This window comes from Drosophila bipectinata, chromosome 4 (assembly GCF_030179905.1).
Source record: "Drosophila bipectinata strain 14024-0381.07 chromosome 4, DbipHiC1v2, whole genome shotgun sequence".
Lineage (NCBI taxonomy): Eukaryota > Metazoa > Arthropoda > Insecta > Diptera > Drosophilidae > Drosophila > Drosophila bipectinata.
Window position 1 is genome coordinate 20244490 of NC_091740.1, and position 21316 is coordinate 20265805.

The 21316-nt window shown below is 35.2% G+C and overlaps 1 protein-coding gene across 1 annotated transcript; it reads left to right on the top strand.

Annotated features, from left to right (window-relative positions):
* Positions 1–12278: 12278 nt before the first annotated feature.
* On the top strand, positions 12279–13337 carry RpS3A (ribosomal protein S3A). Its single transcript, XM_017233768.3, has 2 exons — positions 12279–12672; positions 12798–13337. Exons 1-2 carry the CDS (start codon positions 12332–12334, stop codon positions 13261–13263), a joined length of 807 nt encoding a protein of 268 aa, XP_017089257.1. The 5' UTR covers positions 12279–12331; the 3' UTR covers positions 13264–13337.
* The last annotated feature ends 7979 nt before the right edge of the window (positions 13338–21316 follow it).

Consider the following 21316-nt stretch of genomic DNA (forward strand, 5'->3'; position numbering starts at 1 on the left):
TGGGAAGAAGAGATTAAAGGCGTTTCGAAATTTTTATGGAGTTTTGATTGGTATGTATTTTAATTACAAATAATGTAAGCGATATCTAATTTCTATTTATTTTATTTACAGATAGTAGTGTTGGGTGTGTTGGGGGTGTTGTGTTGGGGCACGCTTTGACGTGCATAAAAAATAAAAATAATAAAAAACAAAAAAAAAATAAATAATAATTAGTAATTAGTAATAATAAATAAATAATAAAAATAATTTGTAATAATAATAATAATAAAAATAATAATAATTTCTAATTTTTTTGAATTCTTTTTTATTGAATGGAAAAAGGTTGGGGGGGGGGTGAAATTCCTCACAGATTCCTCACGGAATACCCCAGGGATTCCTTGGGGTATTTCCTCAAAGATATCTCAGAGTATACCACAGGGATTCCTTGGGGTATTTCCTTAAAGATTCCTCAGAGTATACCCCAGGGAATTCCCCATGCGAGGAACTCTTCTCGAAATTCCTCGATGGTTTGTATGAAACATACCCCGAGGATTCCTTGGTGGCAATACTATTACCTAGACGTTTCCTTGAGTAATCCTTGAGGTATGGTACTGAAGGGTATATCAAAATATCAATATATCGATATTTTTATACCCTTGCAGAGGGTATTATAATTTTGTCCAAAAGTGTGCAACGCAGTGAAGGAGACATCTCCGACCCTATAAAGTATATATATTCTTGATCAAGATCACCTCCTGAGTTGATATGAGCATGTCCGTCTGTCCGTCTGTCTGTCTGTTTTTACGCGAACTAGTCTCTCAGTTTTAAACCTATCGACTTGAAACTTTGCACACACCCTTCTATCCCTTGCAGTATATAAGTCGGAACGACCGGGATCGGTCGACTATATCCTATAGCTGCAATTATAACTGATTGATCGGAAATGGTATAACTTTGGTTTTTTTTAGAGTTCGAGAGTTCAAATTTGACATGAGAGCCTTTTTTGGCACAATAATACGACATGCCAAATTTCATAAGGATCGGCCGACTATATTCTATAGCTGCCATATAACTGAACGATCGGAAATGACCCAACTTTCGTGTTTTTGAAGATAGAAAGCTGGAATTTAGTACAAATTCTATTTTTGGTCAGTTGATCCAACCTACCAAATTTCATTAGGATCGGCCGACTATATCCTATAGCTGCCATATAACTGAACGATCGGAAATGACCCAACTTTCGTGTTTTTGAAGATAGAAAGCTGGAATTTAGTACAAATTCTATTTTTGGTCAGTTGATCCAACCTACCAAATTTCATAAGGATCGGCCAACTATATCCGATGTTTGCGATATATATCCGGTTTTAGCTGCAAGGGTATATAAACTTCGGCTCCGCCCGAAGTTAGCTTTCCTTTCTTGTTTTCTAATAATGTCGTAATATTTTTTTGCCTAAATATCGATGTTTGTTTTTGATATTTTTGTTCCTTGGTCACTGAATTTCAAAGCAACGCGGATTAAACTTCTGTACCAAGTTGAGCAGTATATGGAGGATTTGAGTTGAGCAGTATATGGAGCAGGATATGGGATTTTATGGATGGGATCGCTTTTTGGGATCTCCATACATCCAATGGGTTGCTTTCCCACGCAGCTTGAGGCAAACTGAAGTATAATTTCAGCTTCTTATTTTGCTCCGACAATAAGGATCTGTAATTATATGACGGACACACACATAAAGCAAAGGGTATTCTTAAAATCCCTAAATTCAAAACACTTCAATTTTTGCATATAGACAACCCATTTCATACAACGAAAATGGACGCAAAAATTTCTTGCGACAGGCCCCAGAGAGGATTTCTTACGCTCTCTTACGCTCATCGTTCGTTCATCTTACGCTCATAATCTGATAGAATGCTTTCTGTTTCTCAGTCTCGGTACCCTTCAGTACCATACCTCAAGGATTACTCAAGGAAACCTCGAGATAAAAGTATTACCCCCCAAGGAATCCTCGGGGTATATTTCATACAAACCATCAAGGAATTTCCATAGAAGAGTTCCTCCCATCGAGGAATTCGAACACTCCAAGGAATACTTACGGAATTGTGCAGGATTCCTACAGTAATTCGAAGAGAATTTCGAACTAAATACCCCAGGGAATCCCTTCGACATTAAACGCCATCTTTAAAATTTTCTTACTAGGCTCCATCCTAGTAAGTAATTTGATATAGAAAATAAAAAGAAAAAAAATAATAACATAATATTATCAATCGGCTAATGCCGTTTAATAAATATATATACATATGTACATACATACATATATAAATATGAAACACTATTCCGAGCGGCTAATGCCGTTTAATAAATATATGTACATATGTACATATATTGAACGGCCGCTCGGTATTTAATAAAATAAGTTCATTATATGCACTACTCACCAGAATTAGTTATTTGGCCACATAAATTTTTTTTAAACTTTCACTTTAACTCAACAAACGCGTGTGATTTATGTGCAACTTGAACATCAAATGCAAGGAGAAGGGGAGAGGAAAAACGAAACCGAAAATTCATTCCCATCCCTCCATCTACATCTCTTTAAGGGGTTATATACCTTTTTGAGCGAAAAAATTGAGGGAACTTTGGATTTTTATTTTAGGTGTGTAGCAATTATTTTATGACACTGAAGTTATTTTTTATTGATAGTACATGTTTTTATCGAAACAATAAGCGTTTGTTCTTGAAAAAATATAAACAATTTACAAAGTTATGGCAATTCTCTCGGAACCCTTTTTTTTTATAGCGGCTTGCGGTGACCACGATAGAAGTCCAGCAGTTCAACCAAAATCAAAAAACCAAAAATTTGTTATTAGTATAATATTATATCCAGTTCGTGAACGATTATTTTCAAGAATATTTGGTTTTTTCTGCATACCGTAAACATTTTTCCAAAAAATTGATGTTTTCAGTTCTAAACATTTTATTAAAAAATTTTTATCTGCGAAATTAAAATGGACACAAAAAAACTGAATCGTTCACGAACTCGGCACAATCATTACGAATAATTAAAAAAAAATTGAAGAAGATCGATCAAATCTTTCTTGTGTAATCGTGGTCACAGCGAAGGCACTTTTGGAAAAACACGACTTTGAGATAATCGCATTCAAAGTAGCTTGACGCTGTCCGCAGCCGTGACGAACCGCGCCTCAAAACGCTGTTTTCCTATCGAACTATTATTAGGATCTCCATGAAACTTTGGGATTCAGCACAAAAAAAATTTTCGTTTTGTTGAAGAAAAAAAAGGTATATAACCCCTTAATTGTTTCTCTGTCGCGTGCCGCTGCTCCGAAAAAATGACGTAGAGCTTCGAGAATCATCGTCGAAAACCGAAAGCAGGTAGAAGTTTCGGACTCGAGTAAACGAAGCCCATGCAATTTGTTTTTTTTCGAACATGTCGCCAGGAAAAGTCGGGGAAGGACTGAAAAAAGTCAAAGTAAAGATTTGTGTCTGCTCACTCCACTAAAAGTCATCCATCGGTAGGGTATGCAGGCACAGTTCTCATGAGGACAACAAAAATTTATAAGCAATCGGCGTTTTAAGTGATGTCGACTGAAATATACCCTGCTCCGTTCTCAGTATATTGTTTTTAATGATTCGTAAAAATATGTACATATATACAAAACATTGCTAACACCTAATCTCATTCCTAAAAAAATTTAAAATGAATGCTGAAATATTTAAAAATATAATATAACAAATAATATTATTTCTTTCGTCATTTCACCAAATAACGAATACCCGCGTTTTTTTAGGGTAGACAGCCTGAAAAGTTAGAAAAATCACAATTTTGTGCGCTGGCTTCGAAACGAAATCGCACGCACACATACACGCGTGTATGTGAATTGGTGACTGTCATTTGTTTTAGAACTGTTGCTAGAAAAGCTTTCTTTAAAATAATATCTCAGAAAATAGAGGATGGGCCAATGCAATTTCATTAAAATCGCTCCCTACGTCTTGCAGAATAATGAATAAAAGTGGGCCAACCCCGTTAACATCCCAAACAAAAATGACTCCAAAAAATTGTTTTTAAAATTTTGAAGCTCAAATTTGAAATTTTTTGGATATTTTTTTTTTTTGTAATTTCTTTTTTTTCAGTTTTGAAATTTTTAAAGCGATACATGTATGGAACAAGAGATGAAATCATCTCCGACCCCATAAAGTATATATCTTCTTGATCAGCCTCAACACCCCAATCGATATAGCCATGTTCGTCTGTCCATATAAACGCGTGAATCTCAGAAACTATAAGAATATGTAGAATCCTACAATGCCCACGCAGTTCAAGTTTGTTTCCAAATTTTGACGCCCCCCTTGTGCCCCCACAAATTAAAAAATTCTGTACCACTGTAAGAATAAAAGAGATAGAACTATCAGATTTGGAACTTTGGGTCGTGTGATATCCGAGCAGATCAAGTTTGCTCTTGATGTCTGACGAAACAGAAGTCTGATGTTAGCGCCAGTTCGTTAATTTTTTTGAAAATGTTTTCATGCCAAACTGTTCCAAGAGCTTATCCACATCTACAAATCAAAAAGCCAACTCGGATAATTTTTAGAGGAGTAATAGACTTTTTAGACGGCTTCCCTTATTAGTATGGCCGTAGGCTGGCTGTTGTTCTTTTGCCCAAGCGAAAAAGTATGCAACAAAAGATGAGTACCGGGTATATCATTATAATAAAAAATTTTAAATATTTAGCAATAAAAATCCCCAAAAAACAAAATCTGACTTAAAGCAATAAAAAATTGGACTTCAGAGCGGCCACGCAAATATGCAGAGTTTGCAGGCTATGCACGGACATCTGGGCAAACGCTGTGTCAGCAGTTTGACCCGAGCCAGCTCTTGGACGATCTGTTATGGACGATCTGCCGTCGCCAGGTTATCTTAGTTAACTACCCTCAGGAATGAGGCCAGTTTGTTTAACATTAAAAAAAAAATCCTATTCATTATGATAATTGTTATTAACCTTTGTCTTGTTTATTATTTGGCACGTCTGGTTTCTGACTACCTCAATACATTCCAAATTCAATTAAAAAATTTTCATCCTCATTTCTGGATTGCTGAAGTGCCCCTTGAAGACCCCTAAGGCCCCTATAGTTCGGGAGATATATGTACATACATTTAGGTGGAAACTCGAGGGGGGAATTTCATTTACATATTTAAAAATGTATGGGCACTTTTTGATTGTATGTTTGGGTTTTGGGGCTGGCACTTAAAAATGATTTTATTTATGGGCTTTTTTCATTTTGAGTTTTTTCCAGGACTTGTGATTGTGGCCATAAACAAATAATGCCTAATGTGCATTAACTCATAAACAATGCAAATCATTATTTACGAAAGTGATTGAAGGAATCCGTAGCTCTTTGAATTTATTCACCACATTACCACTGGTACTTGAGGCCACTTGGAGCCGGAATGATAAATGCCACTATATTCATATCCACATCCATATTCATATCCATGGCCATGGCCCATCCCACCATCTCCATCTGCTTCAAGGTCCCAATCCTCTGGAGGCGGCTGCTTTTCTTGGATTCTCTTAAATTTTTTTTTCCTTTAGTGCGTCAGTGAAGACCTTTCAGCTTCTCGATTGCCATTCAGTTTCCAAGTACCAGATACATTTGTCATTTGTTGCCGTCAATTATAAATACAAGATATGTCTGTGAAGAAATATAAATACCAAAGAACTATGTGTGATATATATTGTGTGAGATTTTTGTGCCACCAACAAAAAGGCAAATATTCACTTATATAGCCTTTAAAAAAAAAAACAAATTTTTTCAAGAAACGGTTTTTAAACAAATTTTAAAATTTTTAAAATAATCCATTTTTTTTATTTTTAAAAAATTACTGCATCCCATTTATATATTTTATAAAAAAAAAATCCTCCTCTAAAATTTTATAAAAAATCAATAGCAAAGTAGGCTTGTTAGTGAACGTCAATTGAATTAATTTGCAATGCTCGGAAGCAGAACTTTTTATGCTCAAATGAAAGAAATTTGTAGGCATTTGTCATCTTCCGAAATCAAAGAAGAGTTTTTAAAAAATTTTAGCGTGCTAAAGTCGATTGATAGAGGCAAAATTTCCCAATCTTATATTCAAATTTGTTTATATATATGATTAAGATATATTGAATTATCAAATATATAACAAAAAATATCTTTATTTAATATTTAATAAATTAAAGTCTGGTATGGATTTTTATCTTGAATAGATTACTCTTTTGCTTTACCGATTGAAATATATTTCTTTACAGTTTCACCCTGAACTCCGACCAGTAAAGACGTGCGACTATTTAAAAACCAAGGCTACTGCTTATCTACTTTTCTAACTCGGTTCGCGAACAATATTTCGCGACAAACTATCACCCGAACAATACTTACAACAAACACTTAGAACATTAGCTACAAACAAATCCCGTTAGGGCCCGAGCCCTCGAGACACCACAATGTCTCTACCACCCGACCGACCCCGCCAACGTCCCCAAGTGAACCTAAATACATAATTATCACCAGAAAAGACAATAACACCTTCGAAAAAATAAACCCATTCCTAATCAAAAAAGTAGTTGACTTTGAATGCAGTGGTGCAGTCGAAGTTTGCCATAAAACAAAATCTGGAGCCCTACTAGTGAAAACCAAAAATTCTTTTCAAGCCCAGAAATTAATTAAAATGGAAACTTTCCACAACTTTCCAGTTCGTGCGGAAGAACACAGATCCTTAAACACTTCCAAAGGAGTCATCTACTCCAACGATTTGCGGTACTTGGAAGAAAACGAAATTTTAGAAGAACTTAAGCTCCAAAAAGTAGTTGCTGTACGCAAAATTCTAAAAAAAATAAACTCAGACGACAACAACAAGGCACAAACAGGTATTATAATACTCACGTTCGGCACAGTCACCTTACCAAAAAGATTATGGATAGACAACGAGAGCGTACAAGTACGACCATACATACAATAAAACAAAAAGAAATAACTGCCATCAAAACACTTGAAAAAGTAGACCGCAAATCAGCACGAATAATATATAACACACGACACATTTACCCTCTAAACTCCTACGCCCAGAAAGCAGCGCTTCCACCATCCAGTACACCATCAACATCCGCAGCAATATTAAAACGACTAACTCCAACACACACACCTACACCTCAATCATCAACATCGTCTACACCTCAACCATCAACCTCTACTTCTAAATCAACATCTTTATCCTCATTGACCCCAACAACACCAGCCCACTTTAGGAGACAATGCACCACCTACGACGACCTACTCGATGAACCCATGGACACGACCTCTTCAAAATACTCAACGCGATCTGAACTCTCCGATGACCTTAAACTTAAAATATTCTCAATTAAACCAAATAAAATAGGTACCCCCTTAAAATCCAAAGAGAAACTCAACACCAAGACTAAGCCCGACAAGAAAACTAAGAAAAAAAATACAGATAACACCAGCACAGACGAAGACTTTCAACTTTAAATTTCACCCACTCCATATCAAAAATCACCATGCTCAAAATAATTCAGTGGAACATGGACGGATACATAAACAATTATAGCCAATTACAAATCTCATAAAAAAACACTGCCCCAAGATAATTTCTATTCAAGAAACACGCCTACACTGCACTCAAAATATACCTATACCGATTAACTATACCCTATATCACGAAAACACTTCCACCAACAGTTTTGGGGGTGTCGCTCTTCTCATCCACAACTCACTGCAACAACAAAATGAACCAATTAACTCCCTTTACTTTGACTCAATAGCAGTAACAATTCAGTCCAAAACTAAATTTACAATAGTATCTTCATACATACCACCCAACAAAAACTACACAATACAAAACCTAAGAAACATCTACGACAATCTAAGCCCTCCCCTACTTATTACTGGCGACTTTAATAGCTGACACAGAAGCTGGGGCTCACCAACCAACAATAAAAGAGGTAAAATTTTATTTGAATACATCAATCAATCTTCGCTCACAACTCTAAACAATGGCTCAGCCACCCACTTAACAACCCACCACACATTCACGCACATAGATCTCTCAATTGCATCTCCACCTCTTAATCTGAGCTCCAAATGGTATACGGACACCTCCCTATCAGGCAGCGACCATTATCCAATCCATATCGAAATGTTTGACGAACATAGAGTAAACAACCCCACTGAAAGACCAAGATTTAATCTAAAAAAGGCAAACTGGCCACTCTTCCAGGAAATCGCAGATAAACTATCCGCCGAAAAACCCCCCAGCGCTAATATAAACAAAGAAACCGCCAATATAACCAAGATAATAATCCAATCTGCCAACGAATCCATTCCCCAATCACACCCCTCTAACAAAAAGAGGAACGTACCATGGTGGGACCAAACTCTCCAAAATCTACAAAATGAAAAAAAAATGGCTTAGACAAATCTATACAGATACATTGACACCACAAACATACTAATTTACAAAAAAGCCAACGCTAAACTCAAACGGGAAATAAAAATTAGGAAAAAAAAATCCATGGAAAACTTCACTGCACAAATCAACCCAAATTCTCCAATCGGAGAAATATGGTCCAAAATCAACCGTTTCTGCGGCCTGAAAACCAGACACAACATCCACTGCCTTACCAATCCCATTGACACAAAAAGCATTCTAGACAATAACGAAATAGCCAATACCCTCTGCACACACTGGTCAAATGCATCACTCGACAGCAACTTCCACGAAAATTTCATTCAACGAAAAACTAACCTAACCCCTAACACACACATTCCGTCACCCACAGCACTTTTGCTGCAGCACTTGAGATCGAAAAAGAAATAACGCTTGTAGAACTACAGACTGCACTCAACCAACTCAAGGGAAAAACTCCTGGCAGAGACCGCATAAGCTATCCAATGCTGAAGTACTTACCCACTAATCTAAAAATCAGACTTCTTAATCTCTTCAACAACATCCTCCGATCAAATATCCCCCAGCAATTTAAAGTAAGCAGTGTAATTCCCATACTCAAGCCAAATAATGACAAAACCAACATTAACTCATACCGACCCATCTCGCTTAACCCCTGCATTTCAAGATTCTCGATAAGATAATAGCAAAACGGCTATGGTGGCTAGCTATAAATGGCAAGCTTCTTGATAACCGTCAAATGGGATTTAGGAAGGGAAAATCGGTTTCTGACCCTCTAGCTCTGCTAGATTATCAGATAACTACGGCCCTTTTGAGAAAAAACCACATTTCGATCATCTCGTTAGATTTCGCGAAAGCTTTTGACAGAATAGGCATCCACAGCATCGTCGAGGAACTCCACACCTGGAAAATAGGACCCACTATCCTAAACTACATAATAAACTTTCTCACCAACAGAAAAATCACAGTCCTAGCTAACAAATCGTACTCCAATCCGAAACCACTACACAACGGAATACCGCAAGGTTCTCCCTTATCTGTGATACTCTTTGCAATCGCATTTAACCAACTTAATAAAATAATAGCTAAACACAAAAATATTGAATTCACTGGATACGCTGACGACTTCACATTAACCTACAAGCCAGGGAAAATACAAAACAGCATCAACTTGAACCCACTTCTAAATGACATAAACCAATGGTGCAACTACTCTGGCGCATCGCTTTCAACCAGAAAGTGCAAACACTTGCATATCTGTAGAAAGAAAAACTGCTGCCTCACACTGCAATCCAACAGCTCCCCCCTACAGAATGTCACTTCCCTCAAAAGACTCGACGTAATCAAATGTCTCTCTAGCAAAAAATTCTGCTGCAACACAACCACAATTTTATACGTGGTCAAATCCATCATTATGTCAAAAATCGACTACGGGTTACACATATATGGGCATGCTCCCAAAACCACACTAAGCAAGCTTAAAACAATATACCAATCAGCAATAAGAATCGCTTTCAATGCATTCCGTACAACCCCAATCAACAATCTCCTCCACGAAGCCAATATATTACCAATAGAACATAGAACAACATTTGCAACGCAAAAAAATTTCAAAACTATAATCCACTCCAAACACTCTCCAATAGAAAAAATATACTACAAAATCAATAACTCAAAAAATACTCCAAAACTCCCGTCGGCACTACACAACACAATAGAACAATTCAAAAATCTTAATATTCACATATCACCGGTAACATGCAAAAAGGAAAAGACCCCTCACTGGATAAGCAGCAACGCAAACATAAACACTTCATTACACGCACTGCACAAAGAAAACACAACACCCAACATCTACCAGCTAAAATTTAATGAACTAAAAAACACACTACCAAATAGACAATTCCTCTACACAGAGGGATCTAAATCTGAGGACGGCGTTTCATTCAGCGTCACAAGAGAAAACGAGGTCATCGAACACCACATACTACCTCAGTACTCCTCCGTATACACTGCCGAAATATCGGCAATACTAACAGCATGCAACTACGCCAGTAAACTTCGACGGAAATTTGCAATATGAACGGATTCCCTCTCAGCCTTACAGGAGATCGGGAACACCAAAAAACAAAATTTTTACACCACCTCCTTTAGGGAAATATTAAACAAATTAAAAAAAAATAAAATCTTGCTATTATGGGTCCCTGGGCACTGCGGGATCATAGGTAATGAATTCGCAGATACAACGGCAAAAAAAGCAAACAATTTCCCACTAATCATTCAAAACAACCACAACCAATCCGACATCTTTAAATACCTTAAACGAAATACCCAAATAATTAAAAACTCAATTCTCAATAACTCCTCAACCCACTACAAACAAATAAACCACGACAGCGAACCTACTAAAAACATCTCTCGAGCAGACTCAATTAAATTCGCAAGATTAAGACTAGGACATACCAACATAACCCACAGCCACTTAATCAATAAAACACCACCACCAATCTGCCCAAACTGCAACACAATCTTGACCCTACAACACATATTCGTCGACTGCCCTGGACTGCAGCAAGAGAGATCCAAATTTCTAAAACAAACAATAGCTGAAATTACCTCATACAAAAATATACAAAATACAATACAATTCCTAAAAAGCACCAATATTTACCATTGTATATAATCATAAGCAATCATACATAAAATTACAAACATTTTTATCATAAAATAATAGATATTAAGGGGAGGGTAAGGTATTAAATTTTTTTTTTTTCATTTTTTTTTTTATTTTTTAAATTGAATGCATAATATCTGAAGAATATTGTGTCAAAATTTCAAGTCAATTAAAGCAAAATTGACGAAGTTATTAGTTATAGACGAAGTTGCTTGCAAACGTTTTACACTGGTTTTTTTTCGAGTTTAAAACTTTAAACCGTTTTTCCCACAACTCACGTTTTCAAAGTCGGTGCCCCTCATAAATTCAAAACTACTGCACCGATCCTTTTGAAATTTTAAACACCATTTCTGTACATATTTTACGAGGTAACGCTGTCGAGTTTTTTTTTTTTTTTGTTCATAATTTTGATTTCGCAATGACAAATTAACCGATTTTTTCCCAAAAAATTGAGTTTTTCACTTCAAAGTCTTCGAAAAAATTAAAAAATTGCAATTTTCAAAAAACCTTTACAGCGAACTATTATCTAACGAATGAGTTTTCATTTTTTGATTACAAATGATCCAGCACCGAGTTATGAGGGGCACCGCAATTCAACTTTTTTTGGCGACACGTCCGGACAATTGCTACCATTGCCATATTTTTAAATATTTTTTTCTAAAAATTTTATTAAACATTCTTCTAATGTCATACTTTAATATACCGTTGGTTGAATAAATAAATTTTAACTGTGTCGTCAGGAAAAAAATCACAAAAACATGGCTTTTTTCGCATGATTTGACCTTACCCTCCCCTTAACAAAACAAGAATTTCCAATGTACATAACTTACTCTAGAAAAAAAAAAATGTTCAACAATGTAAATAAGTAGCTTAAGGCCTTTAGTTGCTATAGCTGTAAAAATATACTTTTCCGCGCAATTTAAATTGCGCGTAAAATTCTTAAATAAATAAATATTTCTTTAATATAGTTTTGGTTAAATTGTAGTTTGTTAGACTATATGTGTCTGTTTATTTATGTCAAAATACCTCTTTTCCTCTGTCAACATCCCAATAAAAACAGATCATTATAAGTCAAAAATCGTTAAGTGCATAAAGGCCCTAACATTTTTTCTTACCCATTGCACATTAACCAACACCTATTTCTTTCTTTTTGACAACTGGCGTCAGCGTGTTTCGACCTTTTCCGGTTTAATCGTTCAACATGGCAGTCGGTAAAAATAAGGGTCTTTCCAAAGGTGGTAAGAAAGGTGGAAAGAAGAAGGTGGTAGATCCATTTTCACGCAAGGACTGGTACGATGTTAAAGCTCCAAATATGTTTCAAACCCGTCAAATCGGGAAGACTCTTGTGAACCGTACTCAGGGACAAAGAATTGCCTCTGACTATTTAAAAGGTCGCGTTTTCGAAGTGTCTTTGGCTGACTTGCAAAAGGACATTGACCCAGAGAGGTCATTCCGAAAATTTCGTCTTATTGCTGAAGATGTTCAGGACCGCAATGTTCTTTGCAACTTTCATGGTATGGATCTGACTACAGATAAATATAGGTACGGAATTTATTCATATAAATGTATGCTGTAATGCAAGTTCATATGCTTAAGTATGATTGTGTTCTGTCCCAAAAAGTAACTTTTAAAATGCATTTAATTATATTTGTTTATATTCTGTTTAGATCTATGGTGAAAAAGTGGCAAACATTAATTGAAGCGATAGTCGAAGCTAAAACTATTGACGGATACCTCTTACGGGTCTTCTGTATTGGTTTTACTGCCAAGGATCAACAGTCTCAGCGTAAAACTTGCTATGCTCAACAGTCGCAGGTGCGCAAGATTCGCGCTCGTATGACTGATATTATAACTAATGAAGTCAGCGGTGCCGATCTAAAGCAACTAGTTAACAAGCTTGCATTAGACTCAATAGCAAAAGATATAGAGAAAAGCTGTCAGCGCATTTATCCTTTACATGATGTTTACATTCGTAAAGTCAAGGTATTGAAGAAGCCACGTTTTGACGTCTCTAAACTTTTGGAGTTGCACGGCGATGGAGGTGGAAAGTCATCCGACCCTGTTGTGTCTACCGAAGGGGCTGTAATTGATCGCCCAGAAGGATATGAACCGCCAGTTCAAGAGGCCGTTTAAAAAATGTGAAATGGATTTTTAATGTATTGCATTCACAGATAATACAAAATACACTCTGTGCTTTGTAGACCATATATTTAAAGTTTTTGGTATATGTGGGTTTGGGAGATGGTTTCTATTAATAGGTAGGTATACTATTATTTCTTAATTAGGGAGAAATTACAAAAAGTTTTTTAAAAGGTAGGGCTTCTATTAGAAATTCCAAAATAAAATAATAAAATTTTCACATTTCAGATTTTAATTCAAATGGATTCAAGGTACCAGAAACGTACCATTTAAGGGGTTATATATCTTCTTTGTCGAAGAAAATGAGCAAAGTTCGGATTTTTTTTAGGTATGTAGCAATTATTTAATTACACGGATGTTTTAATTTTTTGATAGTACACTTTATTAACAATGTTTGTGCACAATTTGGTGGAAAAATATTAAATAGTTTTTAAGGGGTGGCTGTTTCCCTTAGAGGCCTTTTTTTTAGAGCCTTGCGGTGACAGTTCCCCAGGTCAAACAGGTCAACTTAAACCATAAAAGTAAAAATATTTCATTAGTTTAGAGTAATCTCTTGTGCTTGAACGATCGATTTTAAAATTTTTTTGTTTTTGTTTGGATATGGCAGCGTTTTATGCTAAAAATAAACGTTTTGGTCTCTAGAAATTTCACTAAAAAATTTATTTCGCCGAAAAAAAAGTTTGCGCGTGAAAAGTCGATCGTTCAAGCACAAGAGAATTTCATTACGAACATTTAAAAAAAAATTTGAAGTAAATTGGTTCAGTAGTTTTCCGCCAATCCATGTCACCGCAAAGTCATTTTTCAAGAAACACCATTTCGAGATATTCGCGTTTAAAGTTTCAAGTTCCAAGGAGTTGTTCTTCAAGATAAACCACTAAAAAAATTTTCGTTTTTTTGAAAATAAAAAAGGTATATAACCCCTTAAGGTAAACTAAACTTAAACTAAAATAGTTTTAAGAAAATTTATTAAAGATGCCATTTATTTATATTTTTTAATACAAAAAACATTCTAAGTTGTATGCATTAAAAAATAAAATTAAGTCTCAACTACACGTCGTTTTAATTAGTTTAAGTTAAAAGAATATTATCTGTGATGAATTTATTTTTCGTCTCTGTTCTTTCTTGATGAACACCAAATAGCTGAGTGTAGCTACAATACAATTTTACCAGAATAATAAATTTTTTTTTACAAAACAATTCCATTTTTTTTTTTTTTAGATTTATTGTCCTATCTTCGTTTTTTATGGAATTAAATTTACAAAGATACAAGATTATGTGAAGATATAGGAATATCTATCTATCGGGTAAATATTTTATTTGTTTTACCTTATATATTTAAACATATGTACATACATTGTACCTTTTTTACAAGTCACGCAGCCTACGCAGACTACGCAAACTAGTCTCAATCGAACATTTTTTTTTCCGCCTCAAAAATTCTTTAGGGTCCTAAAAATAACGTCAAAAGAACCGATAAAAGAGAGTCCGGCAAAAGTGTCAGTGTCGAAATTTTCCATTCTGCGGCGATGCCTCACAAGTATATCCCACAGTACTTAAAACTCTAAACGCGTATTTCTCGAATCACTTTTTTGAGACTGGCCTGAAACATAACTCGAATAGATCTTAACCGATCGATTTTTAATTTTGACAGTATATTAAAAATACCTTTATCTAGCGACAAACGTAGGATTTTTTTTAAAATATTTTTTTATATTGCTTACTTTTTTTTTATTTACAATTTTGTGATGTTTTTTCGTGAAAATGTTACTGTACTTTATTGGCCCAGGCGAAAACAGACTTCTAATTCGGGACATAGTATTTAGGGATACTATAAATATACTATTCTTTGAAAATTTTCCATTCTGCGGCGAGAGTCCGGCAAAAGTGTCAGTGTCGAAATTTTCCATTCTGCGGCGATGCCTCACAAGTATATCCCACAGTACTTAAAACTCTAAACGCGTTTTTCTCGAATCACTTTTTTGAGACTGGCCTGAAACATAACTCGAACAGATCTTAACCGATCGATTTTTAATTTTGACAGTATATTAAAAATACCTTTATCTAGCGACACACGTAGGATTTTTTTTTAAATATTTTTTTATGTTGCTTACTTTTTTTTTTATTTACAATTTTGTGATGTTTTTTTCGTGAAAATTCTACTGTACTTTATTGGCCCAGGCGAAAACAGACTTCTAATTCGGGACATAGTATTTAGGGATACTATAAATATACTATTCTTTGAAAATTAGATTAGGTAGTTCTCTGTAAAAGCTCTTTTGCAACTTATTTGGTCAAAAGTATGCAACGCAGTGAAGGAGAAATCTCCGACCCTATAAAGTATATATATTTTTGATCCGGATCACCTTCTAAGTTTAAATGAGCATGTCCGTCTGTCTGTCTGATTATACGTTAACTAGTCTCAAAGTTTTAAAGCTACCTTGCACGCACCCTTATTTTCTTTGCACGCAGTATATACGTCGGAACTGATTGATCGGAAATGGTATAACTTTAGTGATTTTAGAGTTAAAGAGTTTAAATTTTACACGAGCTATTTTTGGCACAATAATACGACATGCCAAATTTCATAAGGATCGGCCGACTATATCCTATAGCTGCCATATAACTGAACGATGGGAAATGACCCATCTTTCGTATTTTTGAAGATAAAGCTGGAATTTAGTTCAGATTATGTTTTTGGTCAGTTAATCCGACCAACCAAATTTCATAAGGATCGGCCGACTATATCCTATAGCTGCCATATATATAACTGATTGATCGGAAATCCTATTACTTGTAGAGTTAGAAAGTTAAAATGCTACGATTTGGTATTTTTGAATATAGGTTATAGGTATTAATAGGATAATAAAATAACATCGAATGAATGATGAAATATTTACCCAGCTCGCTTTGATATTAAGTGAAGAAAATGTTCAAACCAACGCAAACTATTTTTCTGAGTGAAGCCAAGATTATGTGTTAAATTTGCTCCATTTTGGTGTCACCTATTTTAAAGTGTATTTTATTTTATTTTTTAGTGCAACGACCCCGATCTCTCCGTTTTGGCACCTAGAATGACAACCTTTCGTACATGCAGTTATAGATTTAAATTCGGGCTTATTATTCAGGTTTGTATATGTTCGGATTATATTATTAAAAACCAATCATAACAAAATAAAAGGTATCTAATTTTATAAATCAAAATTAAAGAAGGCAATAGGTTATTTTATAGCCTTGCAGAGGGTATTACAATTTTGGTCAAAAGTGTGCAATGCAGTGAAGGAGACAGGAGGTGATCCTGATCAAGAATATATATACCTTATAGGGTCGGAGTTGATATGAGCATGTCCGTCTGTCTGTCTGATTATACGTGAACTAGTCTCTCAGTTTTAAAGCTATTGTCTTGAAACATTGCACGCACCCTTATTTTCTTTGCACGCAGTATATACGTCGGAACGGCCGGGATCGGAGAGATATCCTATAGCTGCCATATAACTGATTGATCGGAAATGGTATAACTTTAGTGATTTTAGAGTTAAAGAGTTTAAATTTTACACAGGAGCTATTTTTGGCACAATAATACGACATGCCAAATTTCATAAGGATCGGCCGACTATATCCTATAGCTGCCATATAACTGAACGATGGGAAATGACCCATCTTTCGTATTTTTGAAGATAAAGCTGGAATTTAGTTCAGATTATGTTTTTGGTCAGTTAATCCGACCAACCAAATTTCATAAGGATCGGCCGACTATATCCTATAGCTGCCATATATATAACTGATTGATCGGAAAAACTATTACTTGTAGAGTTAGAAAGTTAAAATGCTACGATTTGGTATTTTTGAATATAGGTTATAGGTATTAATAGGATAATAAAATAACATCGAATGAATGATGAAATATTTACCCAGCTCGCTTTGATATTAAGTGAAGAAAATGTTCAAACCAACGCAAACTATTTTTCTGAGTGAAGCCAAGATTATGTGTTAAATTTGCTCCATTTTGGTGTCACCTATTTTAAAGTGTATTTTATTTTATTTTGTAGTGCAACGACCCCGATCTCTCCGTTTTGGCACCTAGAATGACAACCTTTCGTACATGCAGTTATAGATTTAAATTCGGGCTTATTATTCAGGTTTGTATATGTTCGGATTATATTATTAAAAACCAATCATAACAAAATAAAAGGTAAATCAAAATTAAAGAAGGCAATAGGTTATTTTATAGCCTTGCAGAGGGTATTACAATTTTGGTCAAAAGTGTGCAATGCAGTGAAGGAGACAGGAGGTGATCCTGATCAAGAATATATATACCTTATAGGGTCGGAGTTGATATGAGCATGTCCGTCTGTCTGTCTGATTATACGTGAACTAGTCTCTCAGTTTTAAAGCTATTGTCTTGAAACATTGCACGCACCCTTATTTTCTTTGCACGCAGTATATACGTCGGAACGGCCGGGATCGGTCGACTATATCCTATAGCTGCCATATAACTGATTGATCGGAAATGGTATAACTTTAGTGATTTTAGAGTTAAAGAGTTTAAATTTTACACAGGAGCTATATCCTATAGCTATATCCTATAGCTGCCATATATATAACTGATTGATCGGAAATCCTATTACTTGTAGAGTTAGAAAGTTAAAATTCTAAAATGCTAAGTGAAGAAAATGTTCAAACCAACGCAAACTATTTTTCTGAGTGAAGCCAAGATTATGTGTTAAATTTGCTCCATTTTGGAGAAACCTATTTTAAAGTGTATTTTATTTTATTTTGTAGTGCAACGACCCCGATCTCTCCGTTTTGGCACCTAGAATGACAACCTTTCGTACATGCAGTTATAGATTTAAATTCGGGCTTATTATTCAGGTTTGTATATGTTCGGATTATATTATTAAAAACCAATCATAACAAAATAAAAGGAATCTAATTTTATAAATCAAAATTAAAGAAGGCAATAGGTTATTTTATAGCCTTGCAGAGGGTATTACAATTTTGGTCAAAAGTGTGCAATGCAGTGAAGGAGAAAGAAGGTGATCCTGATCAAGAATATATATACCTTATAGGGTCGGAGTTGATATGAGCATGTCCGTCTGTCTGTCTGATTATACGTGAACTAGTCTCTCAGTTTTAAAGCTATTGTCTTGAAACATTGCACGCACCCTTATTTTCTTTGCACGCAGTATATACGTCGGAACTGCCGGGATCGGTCGACTATATCCTATAGCTGCCATATAACTGATTGATCGGAAATGGTGTACCTTTAGTGATTTTAGAGTTAAAGAGTTTAAATTTTACACAAGAGCTATTTTTGGCACAATAATACGACATGCCAAATTTCATAAGGATCGGCCGACTATATCCTATAGCTGCCATATAACTGAACGATGGGAAATAACCCATCTTTCGTGTTTTTGAAGATAAAGCTGGAATTTAGTTCAGATTATGTTTTTGGTCAGTTAATCCGACCTACCGAATTTCATAAGGGTCGGCCGACTATATCCTATAGCTGCCATATAACTGAACGATGGGAAATGACCCATCTTTCGTGTTTTTGAAGATAAAGCTCGAATTTAGTTCAGATTATGTTTTTGGTCAGTTAATCCGACCTACCGAATTTCATAAGGATCGGACGACTATATCCTATAGCTGCCATATATACACTGACGAGCAAAACTGTAACACGAGTTCAATGTTTCAACTTCAAAGGTCTGTAACTTTTTTTTTAAGGCACGCATTTTAAAGATTTTAGTCTTTTTTTGTAGGTTATATAATTTACTACTATTGAGTTAAACTAGAAGCCATTTTATATAGGTTAAAGAAAATGACACGCCAAACTGTAAAAAAAGTCAAATGTTACAGTTTTGCACTCTGGTTATTTTTTTAACAAATATTTTTATTTATTGTTTTTTAATAATGAGTCCACATTCCTTTGGACTTTTTCAGCTCTTCTATGGGATTGGGCATACTTTGAATATACCGTTGTACCATTTCCGGTGGAACAGCATTCCATATGTCCTGTGTCCGTTCCCACAACTCCTTCACTCTACTTGGAGGAACTGCATATTTCAACAGCCGCGATTTCACAGGACTCCACAAGTTTTTTATTGGAGTCATGTCGGGATATTGTGGTAGCCACTTCATAGATTGAAATTTCTGTTTCGCAATCTTATTTTTCACCATTATGGACGTGTGCTTCGGGTCGTTGCCTTTCTTTGAAAACGCATTTTTAGGCAAAAAGACCCATATTCTCAATAACCTTCGGAAGATTCTCTTGTAAAATGGCTAGATATTGCTCCTTTCGCATTATCCCATCGATTAACCCTAAAGGACCAACTCCATTTAAATGAATTCATCCCCGAACCATGTTGGAACCGGCACCGTGCTTGACAGTTTTTCGCACATTCCTTGGTGACTGCATCTTCGGATCTCTAGTTCGATACCAAGAGCGTCCTTAAAAAAAAGTTACAGACCTTTGAAGTTGAAACATTGAACTCGTGTTACAGTTTTGCTCGTCAGTGTATAACTGATTGATCGGAAATCCTATTACTTGTAGAGTTAGAAAGTTAAAATGCTACGATTTGGTATTTTTGAATATAGGTTATAGGTATTAATAGGATAATAAAATAACATCGAATGAATGATGAAATATTTACCCAGCTCGCTTTGATATTAAGTGAAGAAAATGTTCAAACCAACGCAAACTATTTTTCTGAGTGAAGCCAAGATTATGTGTTAAATTTGCTCCATTTTGGTGTCACCTATTTTAAAGTGTATTTTATTTTATTTTGTAGTGCAACGACCCCGATCTCTCCGTTTTGGCACCTAGAATGACAACCTTTCGTACATGCAGTTATAGATTTCAATTCGGGCTTATTATTCAGGTTTGTATATGTTCGGATTATATTATTAAAAACCAATCATAACAAAATAAAAGGTATCTAATTTTATAAATCAAAATTAAAGAAGGCAATAGGTTATTTTATAGCCTTGCAGAGGGTATTACAATTTTGGTCAAAAGTGTGCAATGCAGTGAAGGAGACAGGAGGTGATCCTGATCAAGAATATATATACCTTATAGGGTCGGAGTTGATATGAGCATGTCCGTCTGTCTGTCTGATTATACGTGAACTAGTCTCTCAGTTTTAAAGCTATTGTCTTGAAACATTGCACGCACCCTTATTTTCTTTGCACGCAGTATATACGTCGGAACGGCCGGGATCGGTCGACTATATCCTATAGCTGCCATATAACTGATTGATCGGAAATGGTATAACTTTAGTGATTTTAGAGTTAAAGAGTTTAAATTTTACACAGGAGCTATTTTTGGCACAATAATACGACATGCCAAATTTCATAAGGATCGGCCGACTATATCCTATAGCTGCCATATAACTGAACGATGGGAAATGACCCATCTTTCGTATTTTTGAAGATAAAGCTGGAATTTAGTTCAGATTATGTTTTTGGTCAGTTAATCCGACCAACCAAATTTCATAAGGATCGGCCGACTATATCCTATAGCTGCCATATATATAACTGATTGATCGGAAAAACTATTACTTGTAGAGTTAGAAAGTTAAAATGCTACGATTTGGTATTTTTGAATATAGGTTATAGGTATTAATAGGATAATAAAATAACATCGAATGAATGATGAAATATTTACCCAGCTCGCTTTGATATTAAGTGAAGAAAATGTTCAAACCAACGCAAACTATTTTTCTGAGTGAAGCCAAGATTATGTGTTAAATTTGCTCCATTTTGGTGTCACCTATTTTAAAGTGTATTTTATTTTATTTTGTAGTGCAACGACCCCGATCTCTCCGTTTTGGCACCTAGAATGACAACCTTTCGTACATGCAGTTATAGATTTAAATTCGGGCTTATTATTCAGGTTTGTATATGTTCGGATTATATTATTAAAAACCAATCATAACAAAATAAAAGGTATCTAATTTTATAAATCAAAATTAAAGAAGGCAATAGGTTATTTTATAGCCTTGCAGAGGGTATTACAATTTTGGTCAAAAGTGTGCAAGGCAGT